This window comes from Chlamydotis macqueenii, chromosome 17, assembly GCF_036417535.1.
Source record: "Chlamydotis macqueenii isolate bChlMac1 chromosome 17, bChlMac1.mat, whole genome shotgun sequence".
NCBI lineage: Eukaryota > Metazoa > Chordata > Aves > Otidiformes > Otididae > Chlamydotis > Chlamydotis macqueenii.
This window is the reverse complement of record NC_141572.1, coordinates 10,185,246-10,207,882: the sequence shown is the minus strand read 5'-3', so window position 1 is coordinate 10,207,882 and position 22,637 is coordinate 10,185,246. Positions and strand designations below refer to the sequence as shown.

General features: G+C 38.9%; 1 protein-coding gene across 2 annotated transcripts in view; it reads right to left on the bottom strand.

Annotated features, from left to right (window-relative positions):
• The window catches only part of DGCR2 (DiGeorge syndrome critical region gene 2), a 45,565-nt gene that overhangs the window by 2,607 nt on the left and 20,321 nt on the right, over window positions 1–22,637 (bottom strand). For both annotated transcript variants that reach the window (XR_015260396.1, XM_086761241.1), the window contains exons 2-9: window positions 22,031–22,153; window positions 12,769–12,894; window positions 10,337–10,547; window positions 9,374–9,450; window positions 6,645–6,821; window positions 5,371–5,574; window positions 1,524–1,676; window positions 610–846 (exon numbers count right to left, since the gene is read on the bottom strand). Coding sequence is in view for 1 of the 2 variants with exons in the window: in XM_086761241.1 (XP_086617367.1) it covers window positions 610–846; window positions 1,524–1,676; window positions 5,371–5,574; window positions 6,645–6,821; window positions 9,374–9,450; window positions 10,337–10,547; window positions 12,769–12,894; window positions 22,031–22,153 (1,308 nt within the window). In the remaining variant the exon portion in view is untranslated. The remainder of the gene's footprint in view (window positions 1–609; window positions 847–1,523; window positions 1,677–5,370; window positions 5,575–6,644; window positions 6,822–9,373; window positions 9,451–10,336; window positions 10,548–12,768; window positions 12,895–22,030; window positions 22,154–22,637) is intronic.

Genomic DNA, 22,637 nt, shown 5'->3' with positions numbered 1-22,637 from the left:
CAAAAATAAAACTTCAATATATAAATAAGATACTTGCACTAATCAGGCTCACTTATCTTGTGAGATATGCTGCTATAAAATCCCAAATTAGAACGATTTCTACAGTATGTGAATACCACAGCTGCAAAACTGAAGAGCACTGAATCATTAGAAAGTGGTATTTTTGGTCAATTTTTGGGTGGTGTGAGTGGGGGAAGCTGGAAGGAGAGAAGACTCTGGATGTATTTTATTCAAAATCTCTCGCACTTGACATTTGTTCTACTTCTTAATACCAATCTCTATAAACCTATCTCCAAAAGACCATAAAAATGTACCAGCACAGTGCGAACTAGGCAACCCATCCAAGGTAAGGCTTGAAAAACATGCAAGGTTTAAGAGTTAAATCCATGCTTGCAGCATGGATTCCACTTGTAACTTAGGCGATCCAAAAAACCTTTGAGGAAAAACCAGCCTAATGATACATCTTCACAAAAGACTCTTCCATTGCAGAAATAGGAGATTTTATCATTAATTGTATTTTCCCATCACAGTCACTAAAACACACGATTCTAGTTTAAAAGAGCTACCCCCTAGCCAAGAGGAATAAAGCAGAAGTTATTGCCTGCATACCTGGAGTGGAACAAAGGATGCTGTCTGGATTTACAGAAGCCTCATAAGGAGGAGGTGGGTCATCTGGATGTTGAATATCTGGATACTTGTAAGCAGTATAGGGTGGAGGCGGATCATGGAAATGAAATGCCCCACCTTCCCCATCATCTGAAAGATGCAGTGGAGTAAGGCCGGTTCCAAAACCATCGGGACCGTAGTCAAAACCAGGCATCCTGCGGCCCAAGTTAAAATGGTGCACTGTTTGAAGACAAGAAAAAGAAGTAAGTGACTTTATCCTATGTTTTCTTCTTCAATTTACAGCAGACCTCAAAACCTCTTTCCACTTTTCACATCCAAGGAACTCACGTCTCCTGAAGACCTAAAAAAGTCTACATAACCTACACAAGTCAACTCACTGCAGTTACACGATACCCAGGCCCACCTGCTCCCAGCCTGTTTGCTCTGTATCACACCTAAATTTGAATCTAACCTCTTCAAACTGAGGAAATCATTCACACACAGAAGATATTTCAGATGCGGACCACATACAAACAAAAAATATTTTTCCATTGTCGTCTAAAAAAGTTCAAGCTTGAAGAATCTACTACGACATAAACACAGGCACAGTCAAGCCAGACCATGACATATTTCTCACCTTTACGTACATCAATCTGTTAATAAAAGCACGAGGCACAAGGTAAGCATCAATATAAGTTTTTTCTTTGAATATGGAGTGGTTCAGAGAACCAAAACTTGTGTAAATCATGACCAGTTAAGGCAGCCAGCACAGAGCTACACTGGGGTACAGTACTGATGAGAATCTATAACCAGACTTCTGTTGACGTCTTCCACAGATTTGTATTTCTTCTACCCTCTTTATTCTGAAGCACGTACGCTGCTTAGATCAAAACTCATTACAGATACAGGCTACTTACAATTTGCTCCAATCAAAGACTCTATGCGCTCTCTCCGCCTCTGGCGTAGCCGGTGGACCATGAAAAGCAGTAGAGAGAGGATAAGGAAGGAGGAAATGCAGCTGACAATCAGACGCATTCCACCAGCCATTGAGTCAAACAAACTGTTACCATCTATAATGTAAAAAAATATAAAAGCAGCCCGTTACTTTTATTCAAGACTCATTTTTCTTCAGTAACAGAGAGAGAAATGCAGAATGGGGATTCATTAGCCTGGTTTAACACTTCTCCGTATTTCAAAAATGTAAGAAAATTATGAGTCATCAGATGATTTATCTATTTACTGTCAGAAGATCTAAATGTTTCTAAAAACATCTTAATCAGCAAAAGGGACAAAACGTTGAAAGCTTCAGGTCTCTGAAAATGGGAAAAAGGAAAGGTTAACAACATTTTGCACATACACTTGTCTCTCTGGCATGGCTGATGCTGTTATACTAAATAGGACAGTAAGTCTGGACTGGCATATCGACACACTATTTCTACACGACTTCCCAACATCTGAACTTTTACATTTCCAACAACAAAATCTCTAATAATCGTCATTATCACCAAGATGTGGTCATCTAAGACCCATTACATCATTGGTACATTGGTTAGCACCACTAATTGATAGGAACTAAAAATACTTTAAAAAGGTGAATCAACATGATAATAATCTTTCAGAAACTGAAGAGATTAAGGTAATCAGGGATCAAATCTTTTCCTAGAATCACACAGAAAGCAAGTGGCAAAACATGAAACAGACCCAGGACCCTAGCAGTCTATACCACTGTTAACCAGATCCACACTTGGAAGGCTGTTACAAGCAAATTTATCACCATTCTACCAGTGCCAGACATGAGAGGTATTAATTTTTCACAATTCAGCTAATCACACTTGCTTATGCTTACGTAGCATCGCACATACAGATACTGTGCACAAAGAAAAATGACCTGAAAAATGACTGTGCTGTGTTCTTTGCACCAATTTCCCATTAAAGAGGTCTGAACAAGGAACGCACCCAGTTAGATGCGGGTAAGAAACAGATGAAGCGGCTGCACAATCTGGTCACCAACTGCTACAGGACACAAGCACTACCAGGTACGAACCCCTCTCCCCAGCCACCACACCTCCTAGAGCAGCCAGTCAGATCCTGGCCACCTCTCCTTTTCCCCCCACCTACCACAGCTGCAAAAGCTCTCTCAACACTATTCCATTCACTAACAGCAGCTAAAGTTGTATCAAAGACTCCTTACAAAAGAAAGCCAAAAGCCTCACAAAAATTGTAAGTACTGACTTGCTACAAATGTTAGTAACAGAAAAATCCATGTAATTTAGGCATCGTTAAAGTACATGGCTAGCAGGCTGGTATTTATTATGTAACACGTTCTTGGCAATAAGAAATTCATTTAATAGTGCACTATGCATACAGCTTGAACATTACACCCTCTCAAATCTGGCTGTGCGGCACAAAAGCCTCTGTGCTGTCAAACCTTTTAGCAACTCTTACTGTCAGAGCTTATACCAATGCAGTCACACACGTCAACCAACACACCCTTCCGAACACCACAGACCTGTGTTGGCTGGATAAACTATTGTCAGGTAAAGTCCTAGATTACAAAAAGATAACGACTCAGCTTGTACAGAACAAGGTAAGTCATTACAGAGATTTCCAACCCACATAAACACAAATAAATTATTTCAGAAAGGCTGGTTTACACTCAATATAGTAGCAATACCCTGTAACTGCACCAGTGTAGTCACTAGAAAAGCTTCAGCACCATCAGTTCTTTCAAAGTATTTTATTTCTTTAACTACCTTTTCACAAGTAAGAGTTGCAGGTCTGTCTAAACAAGAGCCACAGAGAAAAAAATATTTTCTACCACGTTCATGGAGTGGTAATAGACAGACTACTTCAGTTTCAGCATTAGTACATGAAAGATTTTCCTCTGCTATTTATCTTCAACTAAATGAGGAGAAGCATCTTTCAAGAGAGTATAGCTGTGATTGCTCAGCTTACTCCTACCACTGAAAAATTCCCCTACTACCAAGTCCTTGAGTAATATTTGTTATCCGCTTGTAATCATTGCTCACCCACTCACACTGCAAGAGCTGATTACCTGCCAACCCAACAGCAGGATGTATTTCCCCCTGTGTCTCTCCTTGGGTGATTAATTTACTTACTGCCAATTAGTAAACTGTTTTCTTTCCTTTGCAACAGAGCTTAGGGAAGATATATGTAAGAATTGGGCAAAGATAAATACATGCTGATTAAAGAAAGTAATTCATTAATTTTTTTCATCTGGAAGAATCATTTATAAACACCCAGAAGGAAAACTGAAATGTTTCATTTTAAAATTTCAGTATTTATCACTAGCTGAAGTAACTTCATTACAAAGGAAGTTTGACAACTGCTTGATGATTCTTCTCTCCAAAACTAAGTTACTACAAAAACCAGAACACTTCAGGCAAGAGTATAATGAAAGTGTCTTATTTAGCTTCCATACAGAACAAGGAGCTTAAGGATCAGAAAGGATGTGGTAAAATACATTCTTCAAATCAGTATTCATGAAATAGTTAAGACCCACAGCAACAAGCAAGGATTAAAGAACACAGCATGAGGTTATTCCAGGTCATCTTATCCTGTCTGCGGGATGATGCTTTGCTGACACTGTTCCTGAAGATAAAAAAAGCAAAGACAAAGTCTTAACTCAGCTGATAAGAGTGGGAGGAAGATTCTTGCTTTTTCCCCCATTTCACTGACCAATCTGCAACAGTAGCTACCGACACCTGTTAAGCTTAACCCTCAGAACAAGTCTGAATGACAGCAAGGAGCAGCCAATGGTCTTTAATCATTAAACTTCTGTAGTTAAGACAAATACGACAGACATAAATTTGGAAGCCAATAAGCACCCCTTTTTTGTAACATACTGAAATAGAAGCCTCTGACAGGAAGAGCTGACCTGTGTTTTCCACAAGAGTTCAGAACAATAGTTTAATGCATTCAGGTAAGATTAGGTTCATCTAAAAAATCAGGAAATAGCAGTATGACAGAATGGTTGAGGTTGGAAGGGATGGCCTGAGATCATCTCATCCAAGTCCTACTCAAGCAACATCAGCTAGAGTAGGTTGCCCAGGACAGAGTCCAGTTGGGCGTTGAATATTGCCCCAGGTGGAGACTCTACAAGCAACCTGCTCCAGTATTTGACCAGTGTCACAGTAAATGCCAAGATATGTTTTTTTCCATAAGTCTCCTTACAGAAAAACAACCCCTGCCAAACTTACATCCCAGAAGAGTGACTGACAAACAGTTCAGTCAGCCAACTGAAGACTTTACTGATTCAAAACAAGAAGCTGCACTGAAATGCCAAATCCAATAAGCAAGGTTGCATGTCCTGATTATTAGCGAAACTCTATATAATTTAAAACTTTGCTTCCCACGTGATCCCTGCATGCAGCCTTCCACATATATAAACGCTTGTATGCGGAAAAAGACCCTTAATTAGTGCTCAAAAGTATTTTATTCTCATGACAACTAAACATGACAAAGGACGTTCTACAAAAAACCCACAGTAGTGTCAGCCTCCATACAGAAAACAAGCTACTGCTTCTCCTATATAAACAGCATCAAGGATTACTCATTATTTCTAGCCACAGTCTGAAGTGTTTAATTTTCCATGATTCAAAACCTTTCCCCACAAGGAATTTGTACCCAACAATGTCGAGATATTGAAAGGATGCATCATTTCAAACAAAGTTATACCCGAAGATCACCAAAGCTGAGTACTGAATTCATTTTCTTGACAAAACCATAGCAGCCAACTCTTACCTGGGTCTAAACATGTAAATTTGCAGCACTCCTTTGGGTCTTTGCGATACTGCTGACACCCCTGGGGCCGCTCACACAAAGCGGCCACACACATTTCAGGTTCACCGTTGTGACATGTGCAGCTCAAACAGGGATCGTTCCCTTTTGGAGTGAAATAGTAGCCTTCATCGACAATGTTGTCTTTGATATCAACGCAGGTCTGGCCTAGAGCAGAAACACAATCAATATCCAAGTGTCTGTGAGGCTGCCAGACAAGAGTCCAGTTTATTCTGTCACATTAAGTGATTGGTAAGCATAAACAGACCACCAGTCAAAAGCCACATCTTCACGTTAAAGCAGCTTTGAGAAGGGATCTCCAAGGAGTGGGGAAGACTGGATAGTCTGGAGGCATGCAGCGATGATTTACTGCTCAAAATTGACAAAGTGCGTTTTAAGTATTTAATGGAATTGACACACTTTCAGGCATCCTCTCCAAGACACAGGAAAGCAAGTGGTCTGAGAAGTTTAAGCTTCGCTAACAATGCCTGCTGCAGCTCCCTCCCTCTCTCCAGGTACTTAAACAAAAAGCCAGATCTTCTCTGGACCAAACCTGAAGGACACTCTTATCAGGCCAGGCCTAAAAAAGGAAACCAGGTAGTACTACTTCCACTGCCCCAGTGGGAGTTCAGACTAGAAGAGAACTGAGGAGGTGTCCAGCTCAATCTCCTTTTGCAAAGAAGCACTATCTATATCACGTATCTTAAACGTTACCTGAAAATACTGCCAGTATCTCTGCTGGTATAACGCCTTTTGGAGTAAAGAAATGCAAGATACAGAATGAAAGCCATTTTTTTCCCCCCACTTTAAGTCAGTAGCTCCACTTGCCTTTTTTTCCCCTCTTGTTCTGGAATTGGCTGGGAAGAATTTAATAGAATTTGCTATATTCAAAATAAACCAGAAATAAGTGTTTCCTCATTTTCATGTGAAGTTAATAATTTAAGAGTGTTATTTACAAATAAGGTGCTTTTTTAAAACTTTTTTTTTTCCAAGTATACTTTATTTGGGGCTGATATAGCTGCTTAATAATATTTTTTAGTGAAAATCTGTACTGTGGCTGACAAACACATATTATGATGCTCTTATTTATTTAAACCAATCCGAAATTTAACTTACCCCCCTCTTTCTTTAATTCACTGGACAAAAGGCAGAAAAGATAACGAAGGAACTTCCTCAGTATTTGTTATATGCATATTTAAACATGCAACACAGTTAACACTGAACTAAAACCAACTTACTCCTTTTGCAGAGGAACGAAGATTTCTCATAGCAGTTCTCAGCATACCAGCTGTGTAAGCCATGGTGCCGAAGGGTAGGAAAATGGAAACACTGAAGCTGGGCACAAAGAATGTTTTCATTTTCAGACATAGCCGTACCAAAGATAGGGTCAGGGGGTAAAAATACTTCTGAAGAGCCTAGAACAAGATGCATTGGTATCAGCAGCCTGTGGGTATGCAAAGCTTTAGAAAGGCTCTAATGTCACTCATTTCATGCACATCAATTCTGCTACAAGGCTACTGTCCTCTAGCTTTAGCTTCCATTAGCAACACTCCTCCAGGGGAAGCAAATAGCGAGGAAGGAAGGAGTGACTCACACAGAGAAGCAGCTGAGTTTTCAAAGTACTGGGTAATTTCGTCATTCTGCACCAGTAGGAGTGTTATTCTGATATCTCTACAAATGCTGCTTTCCAGAGACCCGTGGGGCTTGCCTGCCAACAGTTATGCACCCCTTCAAACAACGCTGAGTTTGGCCACGCTTGCTACCTGCACAGCAAGAACCCATACCAATCTTGCAGCTGGCACTTCAAGCACCTACTAGTGCTTCAGAGATGTATGTACATCTGTCCTGCGCAGCGCACTGCAGAGCTGCTCCCCTACGCCTCATGCTGCTCACTCAGCGTTCAGAACGGGGCCACGCAGAGAACAAGGCTGCGTCGCTTCTGCTGCTGCAGCGGTGGTATGGACTATTCAATCCTTCCAACTCACGTAACTGCTACAAGACTGTACTGTGATGGGTTCCACAGAGTGCAAAAGGTGTAGAGGACATTTCATAACTTTAAAAATGTTGTTTCTGACCAGTATCTCGCTTCACCATTAAATCTGCTGGTATGTAAAGTTGCAGAAATAAAGGGAGACCAAGACACAGCAATTGTGAAAGTTAGCCTATTTTATATGTTTTCAGAAGCCTACTTTCCAAGTCTGTGTGCTTAAATATCGATTTTAACAGCTCTTGCAGTTAGCATATTATGCTGTCTTCTCACATGATGGTCCTTTCAAACTCTGCTATCTATATGTATGCTATGATTTTTTATTTTTCTTTTTTAAATGCATCTAGGTTCTGCTATCACTTTTTGAGGGCTTACCTTCCATATCTCCCAATAATGGATTAAAATTTCCAAGCTATAGGACTCTAAATCACTTTTCAAATAGATACTAGGAGTTCAGAGTCTGTCTCGCTACAAGTCAATGAAGCTTAAGTAAAGTTTTTCAGAAGCTACTGAATGCTAGTATGTACTTTAATTCATATGAATATCCCTTTACTAAATAGAAAGCTTGTAAACAAAAGAATATCTGGTATTAGGAAGGCTTAAATTTACTTAATGTATCAAATTAAATAAAACTTAGGCCAAAAATAGGTGTCATTCTTTTTCTATAATTTTTGTCTCCCTGATTGTAAACACTCTGTCAGCAGATGGCAGTGCAGCCAACTTTCCAAAAAGGAAAGAAAGGCACTTTTAAGGAAAATGTTTGTTTGGTTTGGTTTGTTTGGTTTTTTTTTTCTCCTGGGCTTCACAGGAGAAACCTACCTATATAAACAGGTTTGTCCAGACTAGAAATCCCTATTATGAGAAAAAGTTGGACTTTCCTCCCTCCTTTTCCCTGCTGTCCAAAGATATCTTTAGGTGCTTCACTTCACTGAAAATGTTCCTGTCTCCACAAGAAGGAGCAGTTTCCTCTGAATATTCAGTCAATTCTGTTTACTCAGACAACAAAAGAAATCAATATTTTTGTGCATGGCAGCACAGTAAACAAGTACTCTTATTAGAAAGCTATGCAGAGTTCTACTATTTCTCATGTATCAAGAGGAAGTCATTTTCAAGACCCAACTCTTCAGAAAAATTCTGTTAATAATTATGTATCTGTACCTAATGGACAGTTTTCTTTCCAGATTTTACATTACTGAAAATTTTATGAGAAGAAAACTATTCAGATTAGCTTTCAAATGGAATTCACAGTGCCAGTGCTTTAAAATAAAAAAAAAAAAAAATTTGTTTTAAATTTTCTGTTACCAGTCTAGCATTCAATTCTGCACATAAAAGTTGATACAATGACTTTACGATTAACTAATCCCTCAACTGAATTAATTAGAGAAACATAACTTTGCATTTTCAGCAGAGGGAGCTGCTTGTTTTGCGATCAGAAAAGTTCAGCCAGTGATGCCTATTTGTTTTTCATATAAACAGGGATTTCTAGGATTAGGCAAATTTTGTCTTGGTTTAAATAAACTATCTGAAGTACTTTAAAATAAAAAAATTCTGGAAAAAAAAAAATCAGAATTTAACTGTATAAAAATCTACCGATTTTTAAAAAGCTAAAACCCCCAGATATCCTAGATATCCTACACTAGTCTGTGCAAATATGAGAATCAGGAATCAGCAGTTCATCTAGACATTCAGCAAAGAACGAAGCTTTTTCTCAGCTTAATCAAGCGGAAAGCCCCCAAAAAACTGAAAAACACTTTCTTTCCACAAAACATCATGTGAAAAAACTATGAAACTTCTTGCACTTGAAAATAAGATGTCTATCAGGTATCAAACTCTTCCGTTTTGGTATCATAAAGCGAAGCAGTTCCCCTACACTATTTCAACACTGCCACTGACAGTTATGTTGTTCTTGCAAATAATATTCATGCTTTAAGAGACAGTTTCCATCGGCCATTTAACTCAGTAACCATTTGAGAGGCCTACCTTTATAAGCCACTTCCCAGTGTCCTTCTAGAGAGTGATTTCGATTGGTGATCACATACTGATATCCAACCCAGAACCTACAAAAAAAAAATTGTTAGGTTTTAAAGATACAAGCTAAAAGCATGCTAACAAGTTAAAATAAATTACACAGAACCTTCCAGTGTCTTTATACTCAAAAGCTAACTTTCAAAATATTCTGATTATTTTTTCCCTAACATTTCAGCCCATACGTTGGCAATGCAAAGAGAGATTACAGTTGAGAAACAGAAGAAAATACTTGGTAGTTTTCTATGTTTACAAATGATAACTCACCATGTCTTTTATTTGTACTCATAATTAGCACCTTATTCTGTTGTTATGGCAGCCATTCAGTATCTCAAACCCAAAAATCACAAAAAGAAGCATCCAGAAGTCAAATATTTTATAAAGATATACAACTTATGTCACACTGTTCTGGATCAAACCGTCTAACTCTCCAGGGACAGAGACAGACCATTGCTGAATCACTTCTGGTCATCTGTCATGGCAGCTCATGAGACTGGAAATATCCACAGTGAAAAAAAGGAATTATATTTGTTGTGAACTAACAGAATGAAATATCTAAAGTCACCAGAACATAGTTCTTACAGCTCAAAATGGCTTTTTACTTCATTCTTGTCTCAAATTTGTAGTCTTTGTTAGAGCTACTGGTACATAATGCAGACAAAAATTCTGTTGAAAAATTTAAAGAATTATTTCTATACAAGGTAGTGCAGCAGTAAGACATTGTAAAATTCACCTTCCCTGTTGCAGTTCAAGAATACTAGTGCATTGCTGAGACACCCTGAATACAAAAAAATACAGATGGCCACTGCCAAACAGTCAATCAGCATGCTTATAATAGGTTATTAACCTGAAATCAATTTTATCATTAGATTTTCTAAGCAAATCATTCTCACGTAATGAGATCTTTGCCCTACTCACCTACGCTGGTCCTTCCTTACAAAGGTTTTTTCTTCCAAGTCCCATTCCTGTGCCAGGATAAACCTGAGCTCCTGGTCTGCAGTGAAGGTGGCGAGGGATCCATTCACCCGCTGACATGTCTGCACGGCATCCCAGTAGTTCTCCCCATTTAAATACACTCTGTAACAGCTGGCTGTGCCCTCATAGTGGTGCCATCCTGTTGGGCACTTTCCTAGGAAACATGAATAATAGAAGGGAAACCATTCCCCCCAAATTAGGATCTTCAAGATAACGCATCCTAATCAGTTTATGACAATGCAATGCATAATCACTTGGACACGTACCCGCAACATACTATGAATACTTCACCTCACCAGGAGGAGATGCGTGCATTACAGATCACTTTACTACAGCATTTGATAAAGGAAAATTTTTTAAAATGTATTTTAAAAGATGTAACTCCTAGTAATGTTTCATTGCACTGTGACAAGCCTTTAAAGTCCTTAATTAAGACTGATTATCTACTGTGGAAGATATTGCCCTCACATCTTCATAAATCCAATCAGTTCGTTCAATCCAAGTCAAAACAAGTAGCAAGAAGAAAAACAGAGGTGGTCAATTTAATGATTCTGTCTTTCAATTAGGTGGTTAGCAACAAGCCCAACTTGCTGCTAAGTTTTCAATCTACTCTTACAAACAGTCTCAGTAGTATTCACATAATCCTGCTCCCATAATCAACCACTAAAGACAATGGGGGTTCTGGGGAAATTGTTTGCTTTGGAAAAACAGAACTGCAAAGCAGACTTTAGGAAATAAGAAAGTGATAATGTGAGCTGCTGCCTCTGCTTTCTCTCAATTAACTCAATGGAGGGAATAGGCAGCAAAAGCCTTGAGGCACTTCTGGATTAAACAGACCCATGGGCTTTTGACTGGCATTCTTGGAGGTGATGGGTAACTAATAGCAAGGATCACAGACAGAATGACTAAATTTAAAACAGACATGAAATACAATTTTAGCACCTGCATTTGCAGTATTAATTTTGCACAGCACCCAAGAAAGGAACTTTAAACTCACAAGCTGGTTTATGTTTGTGGCATGCATTCATAGAGTTCCTGCTCTCAGTGATCTTTATCATCAATAATGATATACAAACTTAGATTTGAAGCCCTTCAATTAAATATCATTCCTTATTCTCCATTTATATGGATCTTTTAAGATCTACTGTTCACATCACTAAGATGAGACAGAACACAGTATCAACTACACTGCAGAGCATATTAGATATTGCTGTATCCATTTCTAAATTGCTTTATTGTCCTCTTTAAATTTTACTAACATAATTTAGGTACCTGAATCCAAGACAAATCAAGTGTATCTACTTTAATAAGCATTTTTGACCCAAAAAATTAAAATAAAATTTAAAAAGGTGAATTTTTGCTTTTGCTAATTACTTGTCTTTTTCAGAAGACCATCATAGTCCAAAGCAATTATTCCCCATTACTGCCATACTGTCTTCTCTCCATGTCTTCCTCCTAACCTGTCCCATCCCTCCCTCCAAAGACTAATCAGTGCTGTCTCACATTCCCACATCCCTGGAGCAAACAGGGAACCAAGATAAGAGCAAAAAGGTAGGGGAAACTTAAATGATTTGGGCCTGGAGAGATTCAGAGGCAGCAGTCACTATGAGCTATGATCAGTGGGAAGGACACTTGCAGGATATTTAGACCAGACTGGGACCAGGACACCAACAGTGGCACTAGCAGTGGTGCAGGTGAGAGGGTAGGATGACAAAGAAATGATATTTTTGAAGAATCCTGGCTGACGGGTGTAACATGGTAAAACCCATCCAAGTGCTACACGCTTTCTTGACAGACTTTGCCTTCAGAGAAGCAAGTGAAGAATTTCCTTAAGTTCCCCATCCTAAAGAATATTTTTCCTATTAAAAAGGATACAGAACTCACAACATCAGAGATACACTTAACTAACAACAGCACAACATCTTTAAGATCATCTTCAAAATTACTTCAATCAAGAGCAATCAATGTTGGTTTCCTCCCACTTTCCAGGGGAACAATCCTACACGCAAGCTCATGTCAAGAGACAAGGGCTAGACAATCGCCCCTGCTGCACGCCAAAAGCATCACTTAAACCATAGGCTTAGGTTTCTGTAATTGCAATGAGTTATCAGAGAAAATTGCAACTCTGGTTTCACAAAAACAGGATTACTAGGGAAGTAGAATTCTTTGCATGTGTTGGCCTACTATATAAACTACACAATATAACAAGACATTTATAAGAAATGTACAAAAACCTTTAAAAGCACTGCACATAAATAAAATCTGGTCCAAAGCTACACAAGAGAAAAACAGATTAATTTCTCCTTTAAAAAATCTTCTAAATTGCTAAATTTATTATCACAAAGATGGCCCAGATTTCCCAGTCTGCAACTTACTGCTAAATCGGACAGGCTGTGCCACATTGACAGTGTGAAAGCGGGTTGTCTCTCCTCCTCTCCCTCGATTGTGCCTGGAGTCAACATTCTCCTTCCCATGGTAAGTTCGCTGCTCCCCTGTCAAGCCTAGGGACCAGAAGGAATAGTCAGTACTGGTGAAAGATGCAAGCAAAGGTAGATGTAATTTTATTAAACTTTCCCTGGGTTTTAATTCAAGACATATGATAAGTGACACAGTCAGGTAAAGATGGCAGATCCCTGCAATAACAGCTTGGCTGTTTTACACGGTACGTAACCCAAATACCTACAATTGAAAAGAACCAACAAGCCATTACATGAGTCTTGCAGAGTAAGCTAAATATTCTGGCAGATTCTCAACAGCTTGCAGTTGTACACTGGACTTGACGCTCATCATTTCAGTTGCTGCAGCAAATGCATCAGTCCCAGTGCATTTTATCTGTTCTTGTTTACAGAACTAGCCACTCTCCAGCTGCTTTCTCAGTTGTGCTTTCAAGGACATAAACAGGACACACTTCTCCAATGCATTTTCCAAGATATTCTCTGAGATCTAGGACAAAATTAAAACCAGGAAAAGAAACCTATCTTCAGTCAGAACAACAAGGCTTTTCTTTCACTCTCAAGCTTCTAAAGGAAATGTTAGTTCGTTATTTCTGAAACAAAAAATACACACCCCCCCTCATCTCAGTGTCAGGGCTTCTAACAGGTGTGCGTGACAACTGGATTCAGTAAGTTAAGAACACCACAGTGCGATATGTTATTCCAGAAAAGGGGCTGGGGGGCTCCACGTGCCTACCAGGAGTTAACAAGGTCCACACCACAGTTCAGGTGGAGATCCTGCAGGATGGGCCACAGACAGAAAAACTAGCAAGATCATAAGTAGGAAGGTTAGCATGGTGGTGGGGAGAAACCTTTGAAAAAGATGGAGATGAGCAGAGAAAGATTAGTCTGGAAACAAGGGATTAACCTTAAAAAAAAGAAAAAGTTAAGAACTCAAGAATGTAAGCATTAGAAATATCTACTAGCATGTTATTTAATACTACTAAATGTTATTAAAGGTACCAGAGTTTAACCAGCAGAAAGAGCCATGCAGACATTCATTTCTTTATTAAAAAAAAAAATCAGCTTATTTTCCTTTAAAGCTGATTAGCTCTATTTAGCCCAGCTAAACCAAATAAACCAGTCATGGTGCCAAATAAAGAGGAGCTACATAGTTGTCTTCAACAGGTTTAACCACAACTGTTTGAAATACATTAAAAACTACGCCAATAAAAATTTCTCCTTTCAGACTATCTTTAAAAAGCACGAAGTCCACAGCAATTTCATGGTAATTTAAACGCACAGCTAAGGACTGTTCAGTGTTATTACCTGGGGGGAAAAACCTGCAGAAGATCCACCAAACAATGCACTCCTTGGAACAAAATGTTAGCACTGATGAGCAAGAGAAAAATATCAATAACTGGAGCCCAGGAACAGCAGATTAGCTTTGCACTCATCTGTCTCCAGCAGACTGAGTTTGCCCTGGGTTAATGGGATAAGCAAGGGATATTTAATTATCACGTTATCCTAGGAATTACATGTTTATAGAGATCACCCATCAGAAACGGCTGTGCATAATACACTCACATGGCCTTACAGGAATAAAGTAGTAATTCTGCTGTTCAATATCAGAATACACTACTTATCACAGGCAAGAAGTTTCTGCCAAGAAATTCAGTTAGCGTGCATTTCAAAGGACACAAAATGGTAAAAATAATTTGACAGTGAAGATCAGTGACTATTTTTTATTACTTTAAAGGCCAATGGTATTTTTAGTTTTAGAATGCAATTGTTATTAATCCTAATGGTTCAGTAGCAATATTTACAACATTATTTTCAGAGTGATACTGAGACACTAAAATAATAATCTTTAATTATAGTAAGACTTTAAAAGTAACGCTGACTAATGTTGAATGCTTTATCAAAGATGAACCCAGCTTATCTTGGGAAGCTCTATTTTCCCGTGGCATTAAATGGTAACAACTAAACCCAAAGAACCAGGAAGAACCAAACACAAAAAGAATTAGTTCCCTTTCAGAAGTGAGAGCAGATGCAACACCATATGGCTGACCCTCCACAGCTAAAGAGAACGCCCACGAGGACTTAACAATCTACGTCCCCTAGGAATAAAGCAAAAGTTCACAGGTTTTAACATGTGAGGTTAAGAAAGGGTTACTTGGACTGAAGTCTTGACAGCATTTATACCAGACGCTTTGAAAAATAGCCGCACAGATCTCACACAAAGTGAGCTCAATTCCTCCTCACCCAGGAAGCAGGACACTCATTCCTTCCTCAGAATCCGCCCACAGCGGCAGACTCGCCACTGAAACCAGGCAGGACTGAGGAGGCAGAAAGCAGCCTCCACAAGTCACTTCTCCTTCAAGCCCAACACTGTCAGCTGCTTAATGAACTGGTGCTCTTCCAATATTAAATTGCTTCTATTTGACCTGAATTTTTGGTTTCTGAGAAAAGCAACGATGACAAGTTTCTCCAGGGCAATAAAGACAGAGATGCTAACAAGTTTCTAAGTCACTTGACTGCCACAAAAAGCCATTGCAGATTCTGGTGGTGTAATCGGACTGGTTTTCTGTTGTACTTTTTCAATACTCGGTAGAATAATTTTCTATGTACTTTGCTTTCTATGTACTTCCTTTATAAAAACATTTTTATCTTTAAAAATAAATTAATAGTGCCATGGACTAAGCTTTAAGATAAGAACCTAAGCCAGAAGATCACAATCTAACCATGTTTGACTGTTTCAGAACAGACAAGCCATCATTTTCACCGCTGTGTGCATACTCCGTATTCTGAAAGCTATCGAATTTTGGAAAATCAGCTATTTTTAAATTCCTTTATTCTTCCAGATACTACAACCAAAAGCAATAACAGCAACAGTAGTATTTTTACTAGCCAAGATAGGTAGTTCTGTTTCCTTTGACTTTGCACAATTTCACCAAATATGTAATTTGCTTGCTAGCTGGTAAGGAAAAGGGACAAATGGGTTCAAAGAAAAACTCATGGGGTGCAAATTTTTTTTCCTCCCTTCAAATACAAGAGCATAGTGAACACAAGCATCCTTCAACCCATTTCCAAATGGACCAAGCCACAATTAGTAATTACCCAGCTCCTTCCAAGTTACAGTTGCTGTCTAACTCACTCTAGCACGACTACAGTTTAAGTATAGTGCTATACATCAAGAAAGTTGCCCAACACTGCTGATTCTCTGTTTTCAGTTGTTTGAAACTTCAAGCTACAGACAAAGCTTGCAGTTTCTATCCAAGAATGGAAGTTCGCCATGCTGGATGGCTCCTCCTACATTTTATATTAGAAAACTTTTTCAGATCTGAATCAAAACAATACAACAATTGTTCATAACAAAAATTAAGATACTGGAAGGGAAAGAAACTTCACTTACATTTCTAACTGCCTTTTAGTTAAACAAGTGCTGTCCCTGCAGCCTGCAATACACAGCCCTGCTATTCATTTTAAAAGCTTTGTGCCATTTCCACAAGTTTTTCTGTTCCTGTTGGGGACACAGAAAACGGAGAGGACAAATGCAACCAAGTTTAAGTCTGCTTGCCCATTATTCATAGAGGCTGGAAGGAATTCAGTCACATTGCCCATACTCTTCCATGCACATGCATGGAGATTATTCTGCAGCATGTATCCACAGGATCTCAGCAACATCTTCACACATTGTGTCTCTTTAGGGGAAGCCAAGCACACAAGCAGAGCAAAGCTCCTTTCTCATCCCCCTCAGCGGCTCCATCATTTGGACTAAGTAAAAGGAAGCAAGAAGCCAAGCAGTGCAAATGGAACGTGAGTCAAGGAGCTGAGACCACACAAAAGTGAGAGCAGGCACCAGCTGAGACGGGAACAGGCTAGAACGTATGTGTGCTGGGCAGCACTGCATGGGGGAACAAACATAACGCCACATGGAAAACTGTGTTTGGAGGAGCTAGAAGAAAAACTGCAATCTGCCATACAGGCCAAGGTCTGCTTTGCGCCAAAAAAAAAAAGAAGGGTGAGAAGAGAGAAGACATTGACTGTAATATGTTATAACTAAATTATGTTAAAATTGAACTGTTTGTGAAGCAACCAGGTTGTGTCATATCTTATTTGTTCCAAGATTTAAGTTGCTCCTGTTTAAACACACAGATTCTCAAAATTTACATTAAAAGCTGCCTTGTCCTCTAAGCTTCAAATTTTCTGTTCAGCATATTACCTACTAAAAGCTTGAAAGCTTTTAATTCTATCTGGTAATTTAAGAGGTGAGAGAATTTCAGGATTAAATCCAGTTTTGTGCATAAAGATTTGGAAATACAGTTCAGAAGTTTCCCAGAGAGGAGTGATTCTTCTCAGATCAAGCAGCTCCACACTTTGCATTACCAATTGTATTACGCTAGGAAATAGATGCCAACCACGCATCCTGCTGTGCTGAGCACAATTCAAAGAAATAGACTGACAGTAAAGAGCTTATAATTTAACTGCCACGAAGTAGAGTAAAAAGGATGCACCATACAGGAGTTCAACAAGGGCTCAGAAAAGGTGTGGAAACGATCAGAGAGTTTTATCATTATTAGCTTCAAAAAAGGACATATACTAAAAAGTGCATAAATGTCAACAGTCACTTCAACCAAACACAATATCCTTGGCAAAACAAAACAAAGATGTTTATAATCACTGCAAAACAGCGTTCTGTGGCTGCTGCTTTATCAGTTACTGGCCATACCTCCAGCTGGCTCCACAAAGGAGACTCTGCAGACTCAAAGATGACATATTGTGTATGTGTCGGGGCAAACGACCTCCAAGTCTGCACATTTTTTCCTGATACACTATCTGGGGAAGTCCTTAGAACAGCACACAAGATTAAATGCTGATCCTGAGCAATGTCTAGTTAGCTTCCTAGCAAGACTGTTTCTAGGAAATCAGGCTCCCCATTTGAACACAGAAACATGTAAAATCATACTGTTTGCCATGAACTGCAGGGCAGCTCATACTGCCAGCCACTGCTTGCAACCGCTGCCCCATCACCAGTGCTACCAGGACGGCCAGCTGTCCACCGCTGAGTGTGGCCTCAGGCTCAGGGGAGGAAAAAAAACCCTGAGAATTCAGCTTGTTGAAACTTTCCAGTGTTCTTGTTTCTGATCAAGCAGGTCTAGAAAACAGTACTGAGAAATATCTTATAAAGGAAGAATGTGGCATTAGGCAAGGGTGTGCACTATAGGGCGAGCTGAAGGTTTTCAAATTCAGATGCTGGGAGAAGCCCAAGGACAGCACAATCTGATCACTTATTCCTGGGAAGTAGTCAATTTAAAATAAATAAAGAAATAAATAAATGAATGAAAGCAACAGAATGATCACCAATATATCACAAGCTGAAAAAATGGTATGGATAGGATTTATGAAAGGCACTGGAATTTAAGACATCCAATCTCTGTTCATACCCAACAGAAGCAAACATCAGGCCTGTAGCATAAAACACGGGTAAACAGCCAGAGCTACACTAAATCCTGCTCCACCCATACTGCTGAAAATGAGTTTTGACCAGAAGGCCTACAAAGAAGGTAGGATACTTGGAGAAACTCCTCTGATATTCTGGTAGACTGGAAATCCAATGAGTAGTAAAAGGCAAACTGCAGAGTTGTTTCTTCTTATGGGTTTGAATACAGACCTTTTATAAAAGGTGGGAAAAAGTTATGTTTGATTATTTTTATAGAAATGTAAGAGGACATGGGTAGAAATAAATTCCCATTTATAAAACTCCCTGTTTAAGATATTAATATGCCTGTTTCTACCATTTCACCAAATATACCACTTTGGGATAAACTATTTTTAGAATCAATTGCTGTCGATTTGGAAAAGTACACAAATTCCATGAGTCTCCACTGCTTAAGTGGAAGAGAGCTGCAGGCACATGCCACACAAACCCTCCCAGCACTTTTTAGTATGCTCACAAGAGCAAGTAGTCAAGTTTTAGTCTACCAGAGAGATGAATTGAGGGCAATCACTGCTGCAAATTCCACTAACATTGCATGCCTAGTGGGAACGGCAGGGGAAATAGCACTTTACACATCACAAGTTTGAGACTAAAAGGAATTACACATTCTAAAGGAAAACGGCCGTTCCGAAAAGAGAGAGTAAGGATAAAAACAGCTTTAATTACTATCTTCAGAGAAATACACGGTCTAGCAAAACCAGGCATTTCATACACTTATTCAGATTGTCAGTGAATTTATGTCTTACCTAATGCCAGAAGAAATTATTCTAACAAAACAGTCTTAGGGCTTGAGGTGTTACTTTTACTTCAGACAATATATGATTACCAAACTGATTCATTAATTAATGATCCTTGTATTTTAATAAGAGCTTTGTTACTAACGTGAATGAAATCAGGCCTAAAAAAGGTGAACTAAGCCAAGTGCCAAATAACTTACAACAGCTTTGTGTCAAACCTTTGAAAACACCAACATGACTACGTAGTCATTGAAACACACCTTCACCACCACAAAACCCTAATTCACTCTCATTGATCTTTTCCGAGTTGCTCACGCTGGAGCGTGCCACTAGTAGCTCAAAGGCTGAAAAGTAACAAGCCTCCCAAACAGACTCAGAGCCTTGTCTTGCAAGCTTTCTTTTCATGCTTCAGAGAGATTTCATACCTTCTAATTTAAAGATATTTTAATTCTCAAAGTTTCACAAGTCCAAGTGCTTTCACTAATAGTTCTTTTTAGTGTTCAGTCTGCCTTTATTGAAATTAAGAACCTTAATTAAAAAGTATTTAAATTCAGCTGAATCATCTCACAATTGCTCATCTAAATACACAGGTATTTTCTAAATTTAAAGCTGCATCATTTCTTGTTAATTGAGTGGCCAAAGAAGAAAGTTATCACTCCTGAGTACGACTGTGTGCTACTAATATTAGTAGCTCTAGCTCCCCAAACAACGTCCCAGGACTTAGTCTCTCCTGTGACTGGTCACATATGTATTGCTTTCGCCAACATAAGAAAACCGTGCTCTTCCAAACTCATTCTGGCCTTAGATTTATTTTCATTCATCTACTCCTTTTTATACTCCAGCATGTCATTCACATGCACACCAGCACACCAATCTGTCCTTATTCTTGACAGTTCTAAATAACACGTGTCCTTCAACATCCATTTCAGGTCACAATGCTATCCCATCATTTTTTTGTTACAAGTATAATAGAGTTTTTACATCCTACACCAGTAGTTCTCGTTCCTCTGGTTTGCTGACTACACTCCTTGCATTACTGTGCAAATATCTCAGTTCTTTCATAAATGCCACACCCAGCTTTCTGGCTGTTTTACTGAGCCCAGCCTTTTCACCAATTACTTATCCAATTACTCTCCTCATCAAGTAGAGCACTTTCCTTCCCTATGCTGTCCATCATCTTCCCCTCTAGTATTCTTTATGGACGTTATTCTCCTCTTCCTGCACACAGGCATGGTGATAAATCAAATCTCTCCCACACATCTCCTTTCATTTCTTAACTTAAAGTTCTTCTCAGCACGTCAGGCCAGACAGTCCAGCGAGAGCCACATCCCAAACACCAGAGCAGAGCCTATCTACTCAGAAACGTGACTTTCATTAATTCCTCTTCCCAGCCATATACCAAGTATTCTTTCTAACTCCAGTCCTCGCGTCAACACCATCCTGCAGCATCCTCCGTGCAACAACGTAAATTGCCAATTAATACACTCAATAGGCAACAACAGAAGACAAAAATACTGTTTTCTACCAACGTTGATGTTCCAATATTCCCACAAGTGAAGCCTTCAGTGCTTTTTGAGTAAATCCAAACATTAACATGACTGCTTTTCCCCTAGTTACTGATTTCCATCAATTTCCAGAATTTTATTAGGTCCCTAGTTTTTCATGTTTGGCCAAAGTTAGCTAAAAAGGAGGAAGAATAACAGCATCAACTATAAAAGCATCTTTCTTTAGGCCACCCACATCATAAAGATGATCTTTAAAGAGAATATCAATGGCACAGCTTCATTTTTCATGTCTGAAGAAATTACCAACAGTTTTTTCCCCTGTCCTGCAAATATACACACTCACAGAAATTAGCCAAAAGCCTTCTAAAAAGAGTACTGAACCCATTCTTTTAATTATTTGTGCATAGCACACACTGGGGAGATGGCTAACTATAGCACAATTTCAAAATCTGAATGTTAGATTTACTCCTCTAATTCCACTACAAAATAAGAACATTTATTTAGAATACCAATGTTATTTTGTAGCACCTCTCTAAAATAGCTCAAAACTCAGAATGATGACAGACTGAATGCTGTGATGACAACATCGCAAAGTTCACGTGATACTCTCCCAAGCAAATTAAGTAGTTTAATGGCAAATAACTTCTTAAAACAGTTTTTCAATGTACCCAGTCACACTGTAGAGGAAAGTTTCAAATCATGGTTGGATTCATGCTTTCTGATTCCTGATTCATTGTTCTTTAAAAAAAAAAAAATAATTTACAGGTCCCTCCATTTTTAAGACAGAAAAATATTTGCACTGGCCTGTTTGTCAAGAACAAATAAAAATGTTCAAAATTGTGATTACACATTCACAATCAAAAATTTTTATTTGTTTTTTAAAGACAGCTCAGTATCCAGTAGCTTTAGCAGAGAACCACTGCTGGTGACAGGCTCCTCAAAGCATATAATCATGACAATTTATGAAGAGCAAATACAGCAGCTTGTTTGGCAGAACAAAGTTCTCCACTTAAGCACAAGAAGCCTAATCAGAACAGGGAGCAATAAAACAAGCTCTCTACGTAAGTCCAACAATGTCACCCAGTACAGTTTGAGTGATATACTCACACAGCTGAAACAGTGATTCTGAATTTAACCACAGGCCTATGTGTCATCTCGGTTTAATTGCAACATGATTTTTTCCTGTGTCATTAAAGTCTCTTTTTAGACTACAAACTCTCCTCATCTCCAGGACATCTACTCCGTTTGTAAGAACGGAAGGATAATTCAGAGAAGCAAAAAACTGTTTGTGGTGTTAGTTGCACAAAATGAAGAGAAGCCAACTCAAAGTTTGTTAACAATGGGTACAGTTCTACTAAACAATTTCCACTTTCAAATTAAAATAAACAAGCAATCTTAGAGAATCAAAGTACTGCTGCAAAACAAGCTGACACTGGGATGAGTGGTCTTTCAGCTTTACTTACCTGGACAGTCAACTTCATCACTCTCGTCCTCGCAGGTGGGCCATCCATCACACTGCCAACTTGAAGGGATGCACTGGATGGTACCGCTCCTACACGCAAACTGTCCTGGGATGCAGCGGAGCTCTAGAAAAGAAGAAGAAAGTTGTGCTTTGTTTCAAGTGTTATTTACTCTTGCAAGTCTATACATATATTCATCATCCATCATATAATCTATCACTGAAGCGTAATGGACAAAGCCTCTGGATAAAGGAGGCTGTTAAAAACTGCTTCATTTCAGACTATTTCTATGTTTGTGGTTTTTGTAGACAGGAGGGTCGGCTTACAGTGCCTGCGAACTAATTCCCTCAGACATCTGCAGAAAAAACTTCCCGATAAAGCTACCGTGTGAGCAGCTATCACCATAGTGTTATTCATTTACTTCTTGTGGGGCATTGAGGACTACTTGTTCACTTTTCTCAGAGCCCAAGTTCAACAAAAATATGCTATGGTAGTTAAGTGCTAGATTATGGATAAATTCAGAATACTATTTCCATTCCAATCACTATGTATGCCAGGACCCACTAGACTTGTGCAGATGTCCAGTCTGAATTAGAGTCATTTCATAGAA